At 47.8% G+C, this 22071-nt stretch overlaps 1 protein-coding gene across 2 annotated transcripts in view; it reads right to left on the bottom strand.

Moving 5' to 3' along the window:
• The window catches only part of LOC135904530 (pleckstrin homology domain-containing family M member 2-like), a 93410-nt gene that overhangs the window by 45923 nt on the left and 25416 nt on the right, over window positions 1–22071 (bottom strand). For both annotated transcript variants that reach the window (XM_065435338.1, XM_065435339.1), the window contains exons 9-10: window positions 18773–18858; window positions 17411–17549 (exon numbers count right to left, since the gene is read on the bottom strand). In XM_065435338.1, the coding sequence (XP_065291410.1) occupies window positions 17411–17549; window positions 18773–18858 (225 nt within the window). The remainder of the gene's footprint in view (window positions 1–17410; window positions 17550–18772; window positions 18859–22071) is intronic.

The following is a 22071-nucleotide window of genomic DNA, read 5'->3' as shown; positions in this document are numbered from 1 at the left end:
ATGCTTGTGGTGATTTCGCCTCAGCATTGCTTCTGGATTTCTCAAGCTGACAGGCTGCCACGGCAACCTTCTTACATTTTTAAAAGGCCCATTTTGGAGCCACCAAAGCGATGCCTCGGTGGAGCTCACATACCGTTTGTCACTCGTGACCCCTCTTTGCAGTTGTTTTATCAGTGCTATTCTTTAATGCCAACAGTCGAGGCATGTTACACGCGATCGAAGCGTCCAGGAAGCAGTTACACGAGTGGACACAATCAGCAGCCGGATGGAGGAATGTGGTGGGGTGGGACACTGGCCTCACCGCCATTATAGTTTTCTCACACCTCTGTGTGTGGTGTGTGGCGATTATGCGGACTTCGAGCATGTCTTGTGGGGCTGCGCCTCTGCTGGTCCGCCTTTCACCCAACAGGAAATTATAAACTCATTAGGGCCCAGGACCAGACCTCTCAAACCCTGGCAGTCCAGAGGGCTCGCGAGAGGGCCGTCAGGTTTCACCTGATGGTCCCCGAGTGGGCCTAGCCAGGTGACGTTCAGTTTGTTCGTACCTATTGTGGACCAAATAAAGTTGTCTCACTCACAACAGCTCTGCCATCCCCCTCTGATTTTTTGCATGCAACCCGGCTATAACAATTATTGGTTATAACAATGGAATTTTTGTGGCACTTGAATATTGTTATAGGTGGGTTCAAGTGTGTTTCGCATTGTTACGAAGAGCAAGCCCGACGGACAAGCCTATATGCAACTATTTACATAGGAAGAAGTTAGAGGTAAATGCACAGGCTGGTACAAAGGTCACAGGCCCAGTAGACAGTCTACCACTTCCTCTTCATCTCCTTCTTGTGCGCATGGTCCAAATGTACCGCAACGTAACTTCTACGGGATGGAGTGCCGTCCCGGTACTCGTTAGAATGATAGCGAACTAGATGAATAGTATGGCTTTAAGTGGGGCACTTGGACGACAGCAGTTCACAGGTGGGATGATGATGGCATGTCTTCAACAGGGGCAATTTCATAGTTTATGTCACTTATTCGTCGTAATACCCAGTAAGGCCCAGTATAGCATGTCAGCAGTTTTTTGGACAGGCCGACGTGGCGAATTGGAGTTTACAGAACGAGATTTCGAGGAGAGAAGTCAAAGTTCCAGTGGCAACTGTCGTAGCGAGTCTTTTGTGACGCCTGAGCCACTGTAAGTTGCTCATAGGCAATGTGGTGAGCCATACAAGCCCGACCAACGACGTCATGAGCATATTCCGTGGTGTATCAAGACACTGAAGGTAGCATGGTGTCAAAAGGCAGAGTGGGATGGCGACCAAACAAGAGGTAGAAGGGCGAGAAACTGGTGGTATTCCGACATGACAAATTGTATGCAATTGTCACATAGGGCAAAGTGCTGTCCCAATCACGGTGGTCTGCTGAAACGTACATAGACAACCTCTCTGTAATGGTGTGATTTAGTCGTTCAGTCAGTCCGTTCACTTGTGGGTGATATGAGGTTGCGAGCTTGTGTTCGGTGGAGCAGGAACGAATTGTCTCCCACAACTTGGGACAGGAAGTAGCGGCCACGATCTGTCAGCAGCTGCCTTGGCGTGCCATGGTGAAGAATCACGTCCTGAAGTAAAAAGTCTGCTATACTTGTAGCACAGCTGGTGGACAGGGCACGTGTAATAGCATAGCGGGCCGCTTAGTTTGTTGCAATGGCTATCCATCTGTTCCCTTTTATCAATGTGGGGAAGGGGTCAAGAAGGTCCATGCCAACACAAAAGAAAGGCTCCTTGGGAACATCGATAAGATGAAGGTGGCAAGCAGGTTGTATACATGGCCTCTTTTCCTGCTGGCGGAAGTCACAAATCACAATGTAACATCGTACAGAGCGGTACAGGTCTGGCCAGAAAAAGCGACGTCGCATTCTGTCATAAGTGCGGGAGGTGCCACGATGTCCGGCAGTAATTGCGTCGTGGAGCTCAGCAATAACAGTAGAACGGAGGCGACGAGGGAAAACTAGCAGTAAATCTGGTCCATCAGATCTGATGTTGCGTCAATTCTGATTCAGCACAAACATTCTGATTGAGCGATCTGATTGGCTAGAATTCAAGTGCTCAATTATCGACCGTATAGAGTCGTCCTTTCATTGGTCAGTAACTATGTCACGAAAGTCAGAAATGGTCAAAAAGGAAGTGTCAGCATCCTGTTCGTCATTGTCAGGAGGATCGAAAGGATGACGAGACAAGCAGTCAGCGTCCAGATGTAAGTGGCCGGACTTGTACATCGCGATGAAAGAATACTCCTGAAGTCTGAGTGCCCAGCGACCAAGGCAGCCAGTTGGGTCTTTCAGTGACGATAGCCAGCACAGGGCATGGTGGTCCGTGATGACAGAAAATGGGCAGCCAAACAAGAAAGGGTGAAATTTAGCCACTGCTCACACCAGAGCGAGGCACACACGCTCAGTGATAGACAAATTTCACTCTGAAGGGGACAAGAGGTGACTGGTGTAGGCAATGACACGCTTGACTGCATTTTGCTGTTGGGCAAAGACAGAACCTATACCATGGCCACTGACGTCTGTGCGAACTTGAGTTAATGCAGATGGATCAAAGTAGCCTAATATCGGAGGCGTTGTCAACAAGCGGATAAGGGTGTAGAAGGCGTCAGCTTGCTCACAGCCCCAAAAATACTATGTGTCCTTTTTGAGAAGGTCAGTCAGTGGGTGGGCGAAATCCACAAAATTTTTAACAAATCGACAAAAATAGGAGCATAAGCCCACGAAGCTGCGCACATCTTTTTCCGAGCAAGGTACAGGAAAGTTCTTGACTGCATGAATCTTATCAGGATCAGGTACACCGACAGCACTAACAAGGCGGCCAAAAATGGCACTTAGAAGAGTTAAGTTGAAGGCCAGCTTTTCTAAAGACCAAGAATACCAGACAAGCGACTGAGGTGGCTGTCAAATGTAGGGGAAAATATGATGATACCGTCCAGATAAATCAAGCAAGTGGACCACTTATAGCCCCGAAGGAAAGAGTCCATCATTCTTTTGAAAGTTGCTGGGGCATTACGAAGTCCGAAAGGCATAAACTTAAAATGGAAAAGGCTGTCCAGGGCAACGAAAGTGATCTTCTCACGGTAGAGTTCATCCATTCAAATCTGTCAATAACCGGATCAGAGGTCAATTGAAGAGAAGTATTTCAATTTATGAAGGCAGTCAAGAGCATCATCAATCTGCTGGAAAGGGTACACATCCTTTTTTGTGATCTGGTTTAGTGAACGGTAATCGAAACAAAATCGGCAGCTGCCATCCTTCCTTTTGACCAAGACAACCAGCAATGCCCAAGGACTCGAAGAAGGCTCAATTACAGTTTTGGTTAGCATCTTGTCTACTTCAGCTTGGATAATGTGACGTTCTGCGTGAGACACGCGATAAGGTCGTCTGCGGATAGGACTAGCATCACCAGTGTCAATCTTATGGGTCACAACGAAAGTCTGTCCCAGTGGGCGATCCTTAAAATCAAAGACGTCAGAATAAGACAACAGGACGCAACAAAGATCCGCAGCCTGTTCGATAAGCAGGTCATGAGCGATCATCTTCGAAAATGTGCCGGGATGGGACATTGTGGAGCTGATCAGACAGCAGGCGGCTGCAGACGAGCACAAAACATTGAATACAGAAATGGCGGTATTGTCAATAGAGGAAGCATTGCCGAGCGACATGCCTTTCGGGATAACTTGCATATTTAAATCAAAATTCAAAACAGGTAGAAAAATGCTTTATTGAATGAATGAATGTGTGTTGTTTAGTGGCACAAGAGCCAGGTATGGCCAAAGAGCACCAAGACATTGTTATTGATTTCACAGTGGAATGATGAGTTCTGTGAAGTTGATATGACGTTGCAGTAGAGGGGCCTAAAAATAGTCTCTGTAAAGTTCGTAAAATCTATGTGCAATAAGATTATGGCGATGACCAATGATGAGTACTATGAGCATTACACTGCATTGCGGAAGAATGATATGATATGCAGAACATGTAAGATGCAAAAATTAGCTACAGCACAACTGTCGCACGAGAGCCCTTGAAACACAAGGGCCTTGAGGCATGTGCTATACAGTAGGGTACGTACAACTATCCCAGCGGCATCCTCTAAAGAGAGGAAGCGCTACGAATGTACGGGACTAATAACATGTAAGACCACATCTCTGAGGAAACCTAGGACTGTGTCTGTATTAAAAAGCGGTTCTGGACCGAGAAGCAGTGCAGAATGAAGAGGAATGTGCTGCCGGTATGCTAAGGAAAAATGTCTCTTTCTCTCAGATTCGGCTTCCTGACCCTCCTGGAGGACGTGGAGTACGGTCAGCCTCTCCCCACATCTACCACAGGTTGGAGGCTCACTTCCGGCGAGTAGAAAATTATGGGTGCCAAATGTGTGTCCTATTCCGTCTCAGAATAGGACATCTGTTCGGCGCGATGTTGTAGTAGAGGGCCAGAATCCTAACTGTGGCTTTATCAGGTGGAGCTTATTATCCGTTTCCGCATCCCACATGTGTTGCCAGTGGTCTCGCAGCCTCCTTCACAAGAAAGGCCTCAGATCTGTGACAGGCACCTCAGCGGTAGGTTTAACAGGTTGCGATGCGATTGACGTGGTCATCTCGTCCACCAAAACGTTACCTTCAATGCTCCTATGGCCAGGCACCCAGCATATAATGATATGCTGGTTAGATACGTACGCTTTACACAAGACAGAATAGAGTTCACTAAGTACTGGATTTTTGTGTGTATAGAATGACATCAAGGCCTTCACGACGCTTAAGGAGTCTGCATATATCACTGATTTTTGAAGTTTTAATTTTTTTATATGCTTCACAGCACATAGTAATGCGTGGGCCTCGGCCATAAAGATACTTGTTTCCGGATGCAGTACATCGGATCCTGAGAAGGATGGGTCGACGGCAGCATAGGATACCCCGGCATTTGACTTCGAAGCGTCTGTGTGGAACTCTGCGCAGGAGTGCTAGAACTGGAGTTCTAGGAAATGCGCTCGGACTTCAATCTCTGGTGCATGTTTTGTTACTTCTAAAAAGGATATGTCACATTCTACGACCTGCCACTTCCAAGGTGGTAACAACTTGGTTGGATGCATTAGGTGAAGCTCGAGGAGTGGTACATGCATTTCATGACTAAGCTCCTTCACACAAAGCGAGAAAGGCTGTCTTACAGAGGGACAATTTTGGAAAAGTGTAGTACACATCATATCGTTAACAGTGCTAAAACTTTATTGGCTTTATATGCTTTATTGGCGATAGTCACAATGGTATGAGAAACAGCAAATGTGCATAGCAGGAGAACATTGACATTAGGAGTCAGCACGTAGTCACCGTCAGGAACACATGGGAAGCACATCAAAGGCATATACAGTGCAGTCCACTTATAACGATACCACATATAACGATATATCGGTTATAACGATGGGTCGACATGAGAGTCATTTTATGCATTAGGTCTATAGGGAAAAAAACATTTATAACGATAGGTTATTCACCGCATATCAGATATAACGATCAAAATTTTGCAGTCTGGACGGCGTTTTTTGTGCCAAATAATCGTAACATTTGCGTTGCTTAGTTCCCTGAAACCAACGATGTCGAGACAAGGCAATGTTTACCTCCGTAAGTTCGCGCAGCGCGTCTCGCCCCGCCCGCGCACCAGAGAATAGCTGAGTAGGCGCAGCGCGCCACAAGATGGCGCTAGCTGCTTCATGCGCGTAAAGTCCCTTAATAATTCGACTTACATGCGCGTCGGCCACAGTCGCTCCGAAAGAGAAAGAAAGAAAAAAAAAGCGACAAGCAAAGCGGCGCGGTGGCACCCGTCTCGCGTCTTGCGTCTCTCTCGTGATAGCAGGCTGACGCCACCGAAGCAGCGTGCAACCAACGGTTCAACCCAGTTCGAAGATGGCGCCGACAAAGCGCAAAGCTGTGTCGCTTGACACGAAGATGGATATTTTGCAGGACTCTGGATGTGGCTTCAAGGTGAGCGCCCTCGTGAAGAAGTATGATCTCGTCCAGTTAACGATATCAACCATCTTGAAAACCGGGAGCACCGCGATTGTGAAGGCAGGAGCTATCAGCAGCCATGCCGATCAGCGGAAAAGGGTTAGAGACCCTTTGTACATGTTGAAGAGGCGCTTTACCAGTGGTTCATCACCAATTGCTTCAAGAAGGCGGGCTTTGTGCGTAAGGACGAACTTCCCCAACCCGCTGAAACCGACCCGGTGGAAGTCGCTGACATAACCGAGCTCTGGGAGCTCGTTCCTACTGGTGACACAGGTGGTGTGTCGAAGGAGGAGTTTTTGACTGCAGACAGGGCTGCCTTGTTCTGCGATGAGGTCACCGACGAGGCGATCGCTGAAGATGTGCTGTCTCGACAGACGGCAAAGTTGTGCGACGGTGGCGACGGCAGCAGCGACAGTGACGAGATCGACAGTGGCTCCTTGACCCCGACCACGATGTCCACGCAAAGTGCACTGTCGTCGATCGACTCCTTAATTGATTTTATGCATGCTAAAGGATTGCCGCCAGTGTTCGCGCACACACCGCGGTTGTGAAGCTGAAGCTGCCGCAAAAGCATGTGCAGATTTCGGACTATTTCGGTGCGCCTAACCGTTGACACGGTCATTGGCGCTAGAAATAAAGTTTGTTTTTCATGGCCTACTGTCAACATCATCTATTCTTTAAAGCAAGTAGCGAATTCGAGTTCAGAGTTGCAAAGGTATGTTCCGCGTTTAAAAAAAAGCGCTGGGACAAATACACCGTCAACTTCTATATCGACTATATGGCATCTAGTCGGCAGAGTAAGAGGCTTTGGCGGAGATGTCGACAATGCAGCGCCACCTCCAGAAGCTGTATCCATTAGTTTTCCGGAGGTATGCACCCAGGTCGGAAAGACGGCGATGGGCGACAGGACTGGGGTGACCAGGACGACGGGCGACAACTTTGCGGTGAATGGGACTGGTGGCTGCTTGGCGACTGTGAACAATGGTGCTATGTGGTTGTACCGTCCTTGGCATGCAGGTTCAGCTCAGCTTGTGGCTGGAAATGGCGAAAACTGCCGTGTGGACGAGGGTTGCTTGAGAACGGCATCAAGAATCAGCAGTTGCAATAGTATCAGGCGACATGACCAACGTGGTGACAAAAGAAGCAAATAGGCCGGTGATCCGGGGTTTGCCACTCTGCCATGTTGCGAGAACCTTGAGGGACCCATTGATTTTGGGTAAGCACGAGCAAACAGCATTCAGTTGGCTGGGAACTGGCCATGGCGCAAACTGACTGAAAGCCCACATTGGCGAGTTCTTGAAGCACAATAGCCTGAAGAAGGGAAACCATAGCAGCACATGTATCGTTGACAGGTGGGCACAGAGCTGTGGGATACATGGCTTCCAGCTCATGACGCACAGTCTTCGTTAGCTGCTGCTACCGGGCAGGTGAGTCCTGTCGTTCTTCACTAGACAATGTTGCAGCCGTATTGGGAACCCGTGATAATGACTGTTAGATACGACGGCTTTTCATCTGCTTGAAACGCTTGCACTCCGTGATAACGTCATTAACTGAAGTACAGTTCTTACAAATCAGTAGATTGAAGGCATCATCGGCGATACCTTTTAGACATGCCCGACTTTGTCAGACCCGGACATTTCAGCATCGCCCTTGCGGCAAAGTGCCAGCACGTCTTGTATATAAGCAGCATAACCCTTGCTGGACATTTGAACTCGTGACACCAACTCTTTCTTGGCAATGACCTTCTGACTCAAAAGTTTTCCGAAGAGATCTCGCACTCCTTCTTGCAGGTCTCTCAGTCACAAAGTTCTGCTTTGTGGTTTTGAAACCACACTTGCGCTGTTCCCGCCAAGTAAAAAATTATGTTCACCAGCGTCAATGTGGGATCCCATTTGTTGTGGCTGCTCCCCCACTCATACATCTCCAGCAAGTCGTCGATGTCGGCACCATCGGTGCCACAGAAGGTTCCCGGATCACACGGATGCGCGAGGACGAGAGTCGACACAGTCGACGCAGGCATTGCCAAACCAGGCACCGTCTCCTGCGACATCGGTGAAGAACCGAAGTGGCAGCTACTGTGAAGCTCCATTCTGAGTCGTTACCCTGAACCAAATGTTACAAAGAGAAAGCCTGACATACAAACGTATATACAACTATTTACATAGGAAAAAGTTAGTGGTAAATGGGCAGGGTCGTACAAAGGCCACAGCTCCAGTAGACAGTCTACCACTTCCTCTTCAGTTCCCTCTGGCGCGTATGGGCCTGTCCAAATGCACCGTAAGAATATTTCGCTAGTTTTCTTTAAACACACACAAAAAAATTGCCACGCAGCATGTACATTGCCGTATATGTCTGAAGACCCCCCTTTTTCCACCGGCTTGATTGGGCGTAAATGGTGAAGAATGCTCCGGTGGCCGGCAGCCCGAGCTCATGTACTCGATGTACCAGATGTTTAATGCCGCAGAATGGTCGGCTGCAGCTTTAGCAACATCCTACATAATAACTGCACGAATGTGCGGGCAAGAAAATTTAATTCGCTATGTGGTCGCTGAACTACTTGCCTTAGTGAAATATTTCACATGCGGTGCTTTCGTTCGATGCACTCATGTGCCACCATGGTTCACATGTCGCATGTATACAGTGTTCCATTTATCAGTTTTGCATCGTTTCTATTAGTTTTGTATCGGTTTCCTGTGTTGAATAAAAACACTGTCTCCTAGTAATAGCTAACGGTCTCTTTGTCATTTTGTTGTTGTTGTCATGGTGGCATCCCACAGGGCAAGGTATTGAGCCATATTCTCTTTAACCTAACTATGGTTGGCCTTGCTGAAATATTAGCCAAACCAACTCCCCTATCAATGTATGCCGATGATATTTGTCTTTGGTCTTCTGCAGTGACTTGTCTTCAAGTGAGCGCAAGAATTCGCTGGGCAGCCACCCGAACATGTTCGTATCTCCGCAAACAAGGCCTTAGTGTATCCATCGAAAAATGCGCCCTAATTGCGCTTATGAGTAAACCCATGGCACTGTACCCTGTTTTTCTCAATGGCCAGGAGGCTATCAAATACCAGAAGTCTCAGTGCTCCTTAGGTGTGATTATTGACAGGGACCTTTCATGGAACCCTGACTGCATCTACTTGAAGCGGAGACTAATCTCGATTGTAGATATAATGAGGTTCCTGTGCGGAAAAACCTGAGGCACGTCGGTACGGTCCACGCTGCAGCTGTACAGGGCACTGTTTCTGGGCTTTTTATGGTACAGTTTGCCAGTTTTGGTGAACACATGTAAAACAAACATTCATACCCTCAAAAGTTAGCAAGGCCAGGCTCTACGGTCATGTCTTGGACTACCACAATGTGCCTCAATTTGGTTCCAACACGTATAACGATTGAGAACCTTAGAGCACATCTTCGACATCTGTGTAGCATACCTAGTCCCTATATAGCTGCTTTGCCAGCACAAAAACGTCAAGCCACATTTTCCAAACTTGTTGCAACACATCAAGGCTACCTTCCTTCAGGCTTTCAACAAGCAGCAAGACCACTGTTACCCCTATGGTGCCTGCGACAGCCACAAGTACGCCTCACAATTCCAGAATTTACGAAGAAGACTCGTCATTCAACAGTGGCTCTACATCAATTCACACTGTCATTACGGAACGAGGCATATTAGCAAAGAACGCACATTTACCTCGATGGATCTGTCTCAGCCACCAGTTCCACAGGCGATGTTATGGTCCTGGCCTTCCAAGTCACAATTAAGTTCGAAGTGTCCCATATAATGAACTCTACGGCAACAGAACTTGCCGCTCTACATGCCGCTGTTAATTACATCGCACAAGTCAAACCCCAAAGTGGGACATTCTTTTGCGACTCCAAGGCGGTCCTTCAAAGTTCTCAGTCAGCCTTACGACGCAAGACCCATGAACAACTGGTGTTTGATGTAATCGAGAGTTCGACGGAAGCCCATCTGGTTGGAATGAAACATGACAAATAAAGACGTACACCGACCAAGTAAAACTTATTTAAAAGACAAGATGTTTCAGCTTCCATACAGAAGCCTTGTTCACAATGGGGCGAAAAAGGTTGAAAAGGCTGCTGACAAAGGGAATGCCACACTTCTCCTGGACACGGCCATGTACAAAAGAAAAATGCTGGATCTGCTTGACGACCAGGACACTTACGTCCGGCTCACCCGGGACCCTACCTTGAAGCTTGCGGGGACTGCGTAGTCCATTTCGTGCAGCGCAATAGCACAGCACGTTTTGGGCATAGGAGCCGCAGCGCGGCGAGATCGCTTTCGAACTTCGCGCACGCGGGCCACCGCTTTCCTTCTCTCTCGTTCCTCCGAGGGCGGCAAACAGCAGCAGGACCATAAAACACTTGCTGCTGTCCGCCTCCGAACGGTCCAGGGGCTCACCCGATTGGTCTGTTTGGGTGGTAACCCGCATTCCCTCTCTCCTGACGGCTCAAGCCGGCCGAGGAGCGGCAATGCGGGGAGAAGCTCTTGGACAGCGAAACGGCGCGTACTGACTTCCAATTCTCCCAGTCACCCGGTTGGCCGGTCTTGCTGAAGGTCCTCGACCCAAGGCGGTTGTGTACCTATTCACTGCTCCTGTTCTGAAGGCAACACCAAAGAGACGTGGCTCACTTGACGTGCGTGGTCGTACTGCGCCGAGTTGCCCTCGGAGGCCACTCCGAGCTGAAAGAATGTTGCCCTGGTAGCACGGTCGTTGGGAGCCATCCTCCCGTATAGCGGTGTGTTACCGCATTTTTGAGATACTGAGTGTCACCCTTGACTTGCGGGAGCTTTGGCTCACGGGCCCGACGTTGGGCCCCACTTCGTGGTCTCCGTCTTGTGGGGTTCTCCTCCGTGCTCTTGGGACAAAGGAACTACAACACAGTAGTGCAACCAGTCACAAGGGCATTTGTTGCACCTTTCATAAATCAATGCCTGCTAGCCGAGTTGCTATCCACACCACATGCCGATGGGCGCGCCACAAATCTAGAAAGTCCGACTCACCGCGACCGGATAGCGAGCGAATATGTTCGCCCAATGCTGGATCCCAACGCCTGGTCGTTCGCGCGTACTGTCACGCGAACGGTGGCGCATTCCAAGGCGGCCACGCGAGACGGTCTCGCAGAAGCATCGGTCGGCGCACGCGCGGCACGGCACGTCCGTACCGCTTGCTGTCCCGTCCCCAAGAGAGAGCGCCTTGTCTTGCCTGCACCCAAGTAACCCCGCAGCGGCGCGACACTCGCACCATCTCTCGCACCGCGCTTGTACCACTCCGACCGCCGCGGGCGCCAGGCCAGGCAAGCCGTGCGGGAAAACAACATATCAGGGCATGCGTGAGAGTTGCGCATTCCCACAGTCTATAGCGATGCTTCGCCATGAGTCACCTAGACCACCGCGTGGGTCCGAGGATCCGAGCCCCTCAGGGGGACGATCAGCTCAGCCGCGTGTGTAGCGTGTGCCCGAAGCGGATGCTCGTTCGGTCTCCTCTGGGAGCGAAACAGAGCGCCGCAAGGAGAAGGCCCAGAGTACAAGGAAGGCGTTTATTATACGACCACCTTGGCGTTCAGGATATCTGTTACACCCGTATTGGAGCGGGGCCGCGGCGACTCCGCTCTGCCGCATTCAGGGCCAAGGGCAAACAATAGGCTTGGCTCGCAACGGGAGGTGAGCCTGGCGCCTCATCCATTCTGTGGGCACACGGTGACCGAAAGGAGCGGCTCGGCGGTGGCGCAGTTCCCCCTGCTGTTGCCGGCTATGTGCCACGCCAGTCTACTTTCAGAGCCATTTCAGAGGATCTCTGCACCGGGCTCAAGAAAGGGCCCTTTTCGAGGCTGGTGCTGGCGACCGCAATCCGGCACCAAGCGGCCCTCAGATTGCGGACTCGGATTTGGCGGCCCTGTGCCGGCAACGCATACGGGAGAACTCGGGTTCGCAGCAATGGCCGGTGCAGCGACCCCGGCGGCGGCTATCGGGAAAAGTACGGCACCGGGCGACGAGACCAAAGTGACGCGCTGCAGAGCTTCCCCCCCGCCACCGCGTCATGCTGAAGAACTGATGTGCGAACTGGGGGTACTTTTGTGGCCGTGACCGGGCGTTGCGCAGAGGAGCGTGGGCGCGGACATAGCCTTATGGGACTCCCGCGAGTGCCATTTTCCTTGTTCTGGCCACCATTATTATTATCATTTTGTTTTGTTGTGCTATGATTTTGTCTTTTGTGTTTACCTTTTACTGTAATATATGCATTTCTGTGTGTAACTAAATAATCTTCGTTGGGGTGGAAAATTATTACCGTTCCCCTGCTCCTGCGCTGCTGTTTTTTTTTTGTTTATTTGCGTGTGTGTGTTTTGCCTTTCGTATATGCCATAAAAATATTATCCAAATGTAACTTTATGAAATGGTTTCCTGTGGTGTTTTCTTTGCATGCATGGCACTGTTTACGAGTTTTTGTAGAAATTTGCTTGGGCAGACCTGAGGTTGGCGCGTGCCCCGCTAGTCTGACCACGTCAGGCCGGTGGGAGGGCAATTTAGGAGGGGAGAGTGTGGGGACTGCGTAGCCAATTTCGTGCAGCGCCATAGCACAGCACGTTTTGGGCATAGGAGCCGCAGCGCGGCGAGGTCGCTTTCGAAATTCGCGCGCGCGGTCCACTGCTTTCCCTCTCCCTCGTTCCTCCGAGGGCGCCAAACAGCAGCGGGACCGTAAAACACTTGCTGCTGTCCGCCCCCGAATGGTCTAGGGGCTCACCCGATTGGTCTGTTTGTGTGGGAACTCGCGTTCCCTCTTTCCTGACGACTCAAGCCGGCCGAGCAGCGGCAACGCGGGGAGCTCTCGGACAGCGTAACGATGCGTACTGACTTCCGATACTCCCGGTCACCCCTTTGGTTGGCCGGTCTTGCCGAAGATCCTCGACCCGAGGCGGATGCGTACCTATTTGCTGCTCCTGTTCTGAAGGCTACGCCAAAGAGACGCGGCTCACTTGACGTGCGTGGTCGTACTGCGCCGAGTCGCCCTCGGAGGCCACTCCGAGCTGAAAGAATGTTGCCCTGGTAGCACGGTCCTTGGGAGCCATCCTCCCGTATAGCGGTGTGTTACAGCGTTTTTGAGATACTGAGTGTCACCCTTGACTTGCGGGAGCTTCGGCTCACAGGCCCCGCGCCGATATGGGTTTAACAGATATACCGAACAGCAAGGTGGTCATATAATAAACGCCTTCCTTGTACTTTGGGCCTTCTCCTTGCGGCGCTCTGTTTCGTCCTCGGACCCGCGCGGTGGTCTAGGCGACTCCCGGCGGAGCACCGCTATAGACTGAGACCACAAGGTACAGAAAGAACTACAGAAACTCCTAGCGGAGGTGTTCCACTTTGTTGCTCCTTAGCACAAGTCCCTCTACTACTCACTTCTTTGCCATAATGGTGCGCTCCCTGCACTTTATGGCTTACCGAATATTTACAAACAGGATGTCCCTTTACAACCCATAGTGGACTTTACCCGTTCCCCCTTGTACAAGCTATCTGGCTTTCTACACAGAATTTTGTGGCCTGTCATCTGAAAAGGCATAACGCATCTGCGCAACTCCACCAATTTCGTTGAAAAAGTTTCGGATCTCATCCTCGACGACGATGAGGTGATGGTTTCATTGGATGCTGTGTCTCTGTTTACTTCCATTTCCATTGACATAGCCGTGGAAGCGTGTTCTGCTGCTATTGACAGTGATCCGGTTCTACCAGAACGGTCGCCGTTTGATATCCCCAACTTGAAGGGACTCCTCAGGTTTTGCCTGGGCAACACCTACTTCTGTTTCAATAAGGCCATCTAAAAGCAAGTCCACGGCACACCAATGGGTGCCTCTGTCTCGGTGACTGCTGCGAACCTGACAATGGAATGGCTGGAAGTTGCGTGCTCGCTTCTTTTAGCCCATCACCAAGAATTTTTCTATGCTACGTTGACGATTGTTTTTGCGTAATCAAGCACTGTGCTTCGGAAGCTTCCACCACGCATCTGAACAATCAAGCAGATTCCATTCAGTTCACGGTTCAAAAGAAGCAACGATGCACTTTCTTTCAACGTTTTCATAAAGAGTATACACACTGGCCAGTACCTGAATTTCTTGTCTGCACACCCTGACGCTCACAAGAGGTTGCCTCCCTGTTGGGCCGTGCGAGCCGCATTTGCATGAAACCTGAAGACTTAAATTCCAACGTGCAGACAATGCAGAAAGATCTTTTGACGAAGGGTTATCCCCCTGAATTCATGAATGCTGTGGAGCACCATTTATTCAAGCCTTTCCAAGCTGGCAGTGCCTGTCCGAAGAAACGCGCTTCCATTCCTTACGTGCCCATGATACGCGAGACTTTATTACGCGTGCGGTGTAAATATGACGCTGAGGTGGCGCAAACTGAGGCACGCACTCATTTGTGGGAAGAACAAGCTACGAAGCCTTTCCTGGCGTTGTTTACAAGATCCCCTATGCGGATTGCAATTGCGTCTACGTAGGGGAGATGGGCAACATTAAAAAGCGGCTGTGCCAACATCACAACGATATGGAAAGAGAAGAGTGGCTTCAAATGCTTTGGCAGAGCGTACAGCGTCGACTACGCGCAATATTAACTGGATGAAATCTAGTCTAATCAGCCAGGAAAAAAACTGGAAGTCATGTCTGTACCTGGGGTCTCTCAAGATACATTCTACAGAACACACGTTCAATCGAAACAAAGAAACCCTCCCCCCGTCTTAGGTGCGGTGCTTGCGCCACATGCTAAAACCTATTTAAGTAGGCACTTCAACCTTTTTCGCCCCATTGTGAACAAGGCTTCCGTAGGGAAGCTGAAACCTCTTGTCTTTTAAACAAGTTTTACTTGGTCAGTATACGTCTTTCTTTGTCAACTGGTGTTTGAGACCAGAGAGGTTTTCCATCAAGCCCTCATAAACGGACATAACATCATCTTGCAATGGCTTCCGGGGCACTGTGGCATCGTTGGAAATGACCTTGCTGATGATGCCACCCAATCAGTCCATAAAGAAACCCTGACACTTCCTATACCCTTATCAAGGACAGACGCTGCGAGGGCTTTTTGTTTACTTGCTCAAACCAAGACAAACTTTATGGAACACCCCAATTTTCTCCAACTGCCATCTTCACTGACTGGATCCTACATTGAAACTGCAGAGTCCATCGAACTTCTCCCGCCATGATGCAACTTTACTGTGCCTTCTCTGGTTAGGAGTGCCTTTTACAAAGGCCTACTCATTCCTTATTGAAATGTCCGATGAATCATTTTGTGATTCGTACAAATGTGAAGAGACAATCGAGCAAGTGTTGTGTTTTTGTAATCTCTATGAGATCAAACTCGACATTCTTCGGAGCATGTTAAACCAATTAGATAGCAGACCATTTTCAGAGACTAAGATTCTCGGACCATGGCCCCACACGTTGCAGGCTTACAAAGCAACACTGGCACTGCTACGTTTCATGAAATCGACTGGCCTCAGTAACCAATTGTAGGCCTGGAGTAATGAACAACCGCACATTTTCACACTGATAGTACGGTACCTTCCTCCCTCCCTCCCTCTCTTCTTTTTTCTTCCCTTAAACCCCTTCCCCTGTGTAGGGTAGCACACCGGACATGCGTCTGGTTGACCTTCCAACCTTTCCTTTTTCCTTTTCCTCCTCCTCTTCCTCCTGTTGTTGTTGCATGACTTCATGTCACAAATACAGTGTCCTGTTTCAGCTACACGAAATTTAACAAAAAGGTGAATTTTAGGAGTATATTTACTGATATTCTATCAGGTTATGTGTCTGTCACTACTGAAACTCGGTATCGTGCAAAATATGACAGGTAATTAATAAGGATATCTTAAATAACAGCTTAATTAGCAATTATAGAGGAAATATTGCAATTTGGGAATATATTATTATATATTAGGAAAGTCATATTATTAGGTAGCTCAACAAAAACTTCTCTAAACAAAATCGTCTCGGGTGCTAGAGCCTGCAGTACTTTGGCACTGCGGGCGGCCCAGTATGGCGGTACCGAAAGAAATATGAAATAGTGGACCAGTGACGTCGCTATCTCTACCCTATCCATTGCGAGTGCAGACTAACAGTAACACAAGCTTTTACTGGCACGGGCTTCATTGCGGCCTTCTCGTTTTTTGCCTGGTGACGCCAGAAATCGACGGGGAGCGTGCTCTATTCTGTTTGGAAACTTGTGGTGGTATCGCAGCTCGGATGATGTTTTCCAATAGCAACAAATAAAGGCTTTATGGATCAGAAGGAAGAGAACTCGTAACTGCCATAGCATTGGCACCCCCGCAGGTGGTGTTTTCTGATAGGGTGGGAAGATCAGCGTCGCTGACATGCTAGTTAATTTTTGTTTGGGTTCAGGGCTGGCCACAGCCAAAATACTGCACGCCATAGCATCTACAACGATTTTTGTGAAGTTGTTGTTGGGCAACATGACTGTCAGGCTTCAATTTGGCAAATGCAATATTGCCTCTAAAATCGCTAATTAAAACTTTGTCTGTACTGGCTGCCAAGCGTTACAGTCTGACAGCAAATGTGCAAACGTGCTTATCACAAGTTATCAGTGCAGCACCCTATGTTATTTGGTGCAAAAAAATAAAACAGCCTGTATACCTACTACATTAGCGATCTCTAGGAACAAAAGCAAGGGGGGGGAGGAGGGGGGGGGGGCAAGGATCTAAGGTGGCTGTGCTGGTGCTGAAACATCATTCCCCCCCCAACTCCTTGAAAATTTTCGCAATCCTCACCTTCCTGACTGCACCTGGAGGGGAGTGGGGGGGGAGGGGAGGGACAGAAGAACTATGAGCCCAGGGTGCCAGATGACCTAGCTACACCTCTGTGTACAAGTGCACGACATCGGCTTTGTCATCCGCATCAACGAAGCCATTCGAAGCAATGTCAGCAGCGCTCCAGTACACATGAATTGTGCACTGCCATAATACACAGGCCCATTGTCAGAGCTTCCATGCTGCATAGTTCACGAGAACCCAGCTTGGAAAAAGTTTTTGACACAAGGCACTTTTGTCAAACTTTTGTCAAAGCCACTTCATCATTTCCACAGCCGTATTGCCGCGTTTGCTCTAAAGGAGCTTGGAGCCACAATAAGTTCCCTTTAAGTAAGACGTGCTGCAATAGCCCGCATGAAAATTCAGACCGTTATGCTATCTTCATTCGCAATAACCAAGCATTCGTTATAACTGGGTCACTATAAGTGTGCTCCAGAGTACATATTTGATGCATACAAGATGCAAACAGTAACCAAACAAATAAAGGTTACGAATGCATCGCGTAAAGCGATTATAAGAGAAGTCTCCACTCTTTGGATTCTTACCTCTTGGGCTTTCAATTCGTGTGCCAAGAGCTTTTTCATGGCATCTAGCTGTTCAGAGCAGTGACTCACTATTGATGGAAGGCACTTAACTCCATTGTGAGTTCTCCGAACGGCTAGATCCAGGCTTGAGAGAATATTCCTGCACATAAGCAGAAGAGCAAAGAGTAGGAAGGAAGCTCAAGAACAAAGTAAGGAGCATAGTCACATTGTAATCTAGCATGAACTGCAGCACAAAACAACTGTAAAGTTTGTGCTTGGCATAGCTTCATGTTCCAACTCAGCAGCCAAGTTACAGGGACAAGTGGACACGCGTACCATGGCAGCTCAAACCACAGGCTCGCAATGCAGAAGGAAACATGTTACTCTCCCAAGATCATGCCACTGTGCAAAATTTTTGTGCAACATGGCTGCACACAACCATATCCATAAAGATAAAATTAAGCATGAGCTAATGGCTGTGAATAGATAGCACAGAGCGTTATGTCCCGTTTCGTCTAGTTTGTGGCCTTTTCTTGCGCATTCGTCGCAGCCTTGAAAAATGCACCAACTCACCCAATTGTATTCATTGAGTATTAAAAAAGAAGGTCATGGTGGATTATTCTCTGGCTGACCGAAGGAATAAAAGTGGCCAGTCAGCATGCCGATCAAATGTAGGTGGACTTACTTCTTTAAGAACGCATAGCTCTAGTCATAAATGTGACAGCAGATGTATTGATACACAATGATACCGTAAATCACAAATGAGCTGTGAAGACTTTATGGCATTATGTAACACACACTTTTCCCTTTAAATTTGTTTTAAATGATAAAGGACTGTATGGGCACTTGTGCTATGTAGGACAGTAATAGGTCCTTCACCTGGCAGTCATCAAAGCAAACAAGCCAAACAAGTACTTGGTGTTGTTTGCACATTACATTAGCTAGCAAGAGCTTACATCATTAACAGATGAGAAAAAAAAAACCTAGCTCTGCAAATATGCAGGCATTTCAAAAAATCAAATTAGGGTTTTAACTACCCCAGAGCAATACTCAGGCTATGAGGGACACCGTACTGCAATACTCTGATTTTACTTTTACCCCTTGGTTTCTTTTAATGTACATTTAAATCTAAGTACATAAGCATATTTGCATTCTTCCCACATCAGAATGTGGCTGTTGTGCCAGGGAACCATACCTGCGACCTCCTGCACTGCAGTAAAAAGCCAAAGCCACAGAGCCACAGCAGCAAGTATTGCCAACAATTGTACTACATAAGAAATATGATTTTTCTCCTATTTTCTCACACAACTATTAATGCTGTTTTGTAAAGGTCTGAAACATAAAGGGGCAATAACAGAAAAAACACTCCTTCAGATACAGTACCTCGTTAGCTCAGCATGGCCAGTGGCCACATCGGCCTTTTTCCCAGAATTGCAAGTCAGGGAGAAGCCCTGGTAGTTCAGCCAGACCTAAAGATGGGAGAACAATGCTTGCCACTTGAGTAATTACAAGTAAATGAGGAAAAGTACCTTTGAAATATAACATTCCAACACCAACACTGCACATACTATAAAATTCCATGAGATAGCCGACCTAAAATTGAGTGGAAATATGAGATGGGCTAACTTTCAGTGTGGTGGGTAACTTTCACTTCCTTTAAGCCGGGAACTTAGTCAGGGGTGGATTATCTTTTGGGAGAGGGGCATCCCTTGGGATTTTACAGCAATTACAAAAGATAAACAGCATTTTTCACTTTTAGAGCATGTGACATGCATCAACAAGTGCTACTTTTCAAATATTTTAATGACCATGGTGTCGAGAAACATAGAAAGGACTTCTCAATCATTTTTAGTTCTCCTTTCCTGCATATCAGCAGTGACTTTCATGGTGTCGGTATGCATGCATGTTCAATCATTTGTACAAAAACTTTGAGGACGCTTAAGCTTCGCCTTTAAGAGTGGAACGTGTTGGCGTTATCAGGCCCCATTGTCGTCAACACCAACACCAGATATTGTGCGACACAGAGCCCGATAGAAAACAATGATGGGCCAATCCCGGTGGCAGTGCAGGGTAGAGAGATTGCCCCCCCCCACAAGGCAGAGGCTACCAGTAGCGACTCTGGTCAATGGCTCATACCTCTGTAAGGAAGAAGGGGTTTGTGTTTGAATTTCTGCGTAACAAAATTATGTTTTCTTGTATATTCAAACTACAATCCGACACTACCGTGTCTGTAGGTTCTGTGTAAGTTGGACTTTACGAATTTTCTGATGCATTTTACTTTGAGAAATTTAATTAGTTCAGAAATGCCTATGCACAATGTGGAGGGCCTGCGTGGTTGTGATTCGGGATAATTTTTTCTGACAAACCACGCCGCCGACACCAGATTTTCTGCGACAGGGGGCCCTCAACGTTACAGAGCTGAAATTCGCCAATTCTCTTCGTATTTTAGGCGTTCATAACACTTATGATGGCTTATCAGACTCTGTATGGCTCTCAATTCTTGAAGATGTAAGGCGAAATATTCAGGATGTTCAAGGATATGATTTACCCCTATTATGAAGAAAGCACTTAGTACAGTCTGTATTTTGGGGCCAAGTGCGGTATGTTTGTCAGATTGTACAGCCACCATTACGGGTTACTAGGTACTTGCAGTCCCTTTTTGGTTCGTTTTTCTGGTTGGGCAGCACAGAACTTGTTTGTCACACGGCGCTTCGGCAACCACGCTTTCGCGGTGAGTTCATGTTCTCATCCATGTCTGTCTACTGCTTGCTCTGCAATTTCTGCTCCGCCTGTTAAAGCATGATCAATGCCCTGCGCGTTTGAACTCGCCTGCTATTCTTTGGCACAAAAATGTGTTACATGCTACCGGGCGTGCATTTAAATCGCAGACCACAAATAGTAAACGCACCTGCATTTTACTCTACGGCCGTGGCATTTTATCGCCACATACAACACGTATGTCCTGACGTAGACTTTCTCGAAAACTGTGTTGTAGGTACTATGTCAGCGTTACTGCTTCCTCTAGTTTCGCCAGTGTGCCGTGCACGTTCCAATAATAAGTCGTGGGATGCGATAACGGCGTCATTTCTGTCTGGCCACCTATGCGACTTCATGTGGCATCAAAGGTGGCAAGCGCTTCCAACGCTTGACAGGATAGAGTGATGGGGCATAGGCCCATCTTCGCTGTGTCCCAATTGCCCCCTTCAAGAATCTAATAAGCATGTGCAGCTGCAATCCGTCGTTGCCAGAGTATTTTGGAGGGCGGTGCATACTGCTTTCCATGGCCTTGGAGTTCACCGCTTTATTACATCTGGTCACTGCTCATGCGGCCGCTTTGCGCAACTTTTAATTGCGGCGGAGGCCTTTTGTCTATGGCGTAACTGATGCGAGGCAGTTGCCATGAGACATCGTCGCCGCGCTCCGTTTCCACTTCTCAAGAAGCTCTATTCTGAGCTATTGTAGTTTCTGTCAGAGAAGTTGTTCTTCCTTGGGGAAGAAGAGTTCCATCGACAGTGGTAATGCCATTTCTTGTCGGTGGCTGACAGACGCGTATGGCTTAATTTTAGACCAGCCTGGTTCTTGTAGCCAGGCCATTAAAAGTATTAATCGAATGTGCATAGAATGTAGGTGCCCATAATTTCGGTGTGTGCGTGTGCGTGCTCTCGTATACATGATCATTTCTGTATATACACATCTCATAGCATCACTGCAAAATTATGTAAAGTGTCTGTCACATCATCATTGTACATAACCATTGTGTACACTGTATATATTGAACACCATTTTATACATGCGACAATTAGTTTGCGTAACTGTGCGTTTCTGTAGGTCTATGTTATATGTTAGTAAGTGAGGACTCGGACACTACTTTGAAAACATGCCATGTGTACAATGCTTTGTTTTTTGTATATGTTATCATCTTCGTGGAATTGTGCCATGGCTGTGACTCGGTGTTCGTATTATCTCTTGTTGAAATAAACTTTTTCTAAACACAAATTTGCCAATGTCATGTTTGTTTAAATGACTGAGCAAAATACTGAATGGTTCATCAGAAAAAAGAAACCTAAAATGGAAAGTGCAAGCATCACTGCACATGAGTGCATAAGCATTGAGGTCAACCTGTCCTACACTGGGCCTGATCAAGCATATGTGTGGTAACAAAAGGTTGGAGGCAGTAAAGGATGGCACGCAATAAAACAGCGATGCTAGTGGGAGGTGATGCAGGGCTTTTTTTAAACAGTCACTACTCATGACAAAGCCTTTAATACTGCAGTACAACGGTACGGCAGGAATAATTTGCAAGGGAACATATAATTTACATTCAAGACTGCCTTAGGTCCCTGCATTTGCCCTGAAACCAAAATAGGACAGTGCAAGAAGATTCCTAAACATGAGTGCTACTCGACAATAACAGACCTGCAGTGCACACCTGACTAACCTTCTCTCAAATACCAATGAAGTGGTCCCTTTCATACACCAAATATTACATCAAAACAACATTTCTAACACATTCTCAAAGATTTAATGACAACAAATACTAGTGGAACAAGTAAATGTCCCAAGTGTTTCACACCACTCTGGCCATTGATAAAGTAGTTGTCATGGAGATAATGAGGAATCCAAGTTCACAGCTTCAAGTTTCCTGAAAGCACCAGCAGCTTAACTAGTGTATGAAGAGCTTA

Source organism: Dermacentor albipictus, chromosome 2, assembly GCF_038994185.2.
Source record: "Dermacentor albipictus isolate Rhodes 1998 colony chromosome 2, USDA_Dalb.pri_finalv2, whole genome shotgun sequence".
Taxonomy (NCBI): domain Eukaryota; kingdom Metazoa; phylum Arthropoda; class Arachnida; order Ixodida; family Ixodidae; genus Dermacentor; species Dermacentor albipictus.
This window is presented reverse-complemented; position numbering and strand designations above follow the sequence as displayed.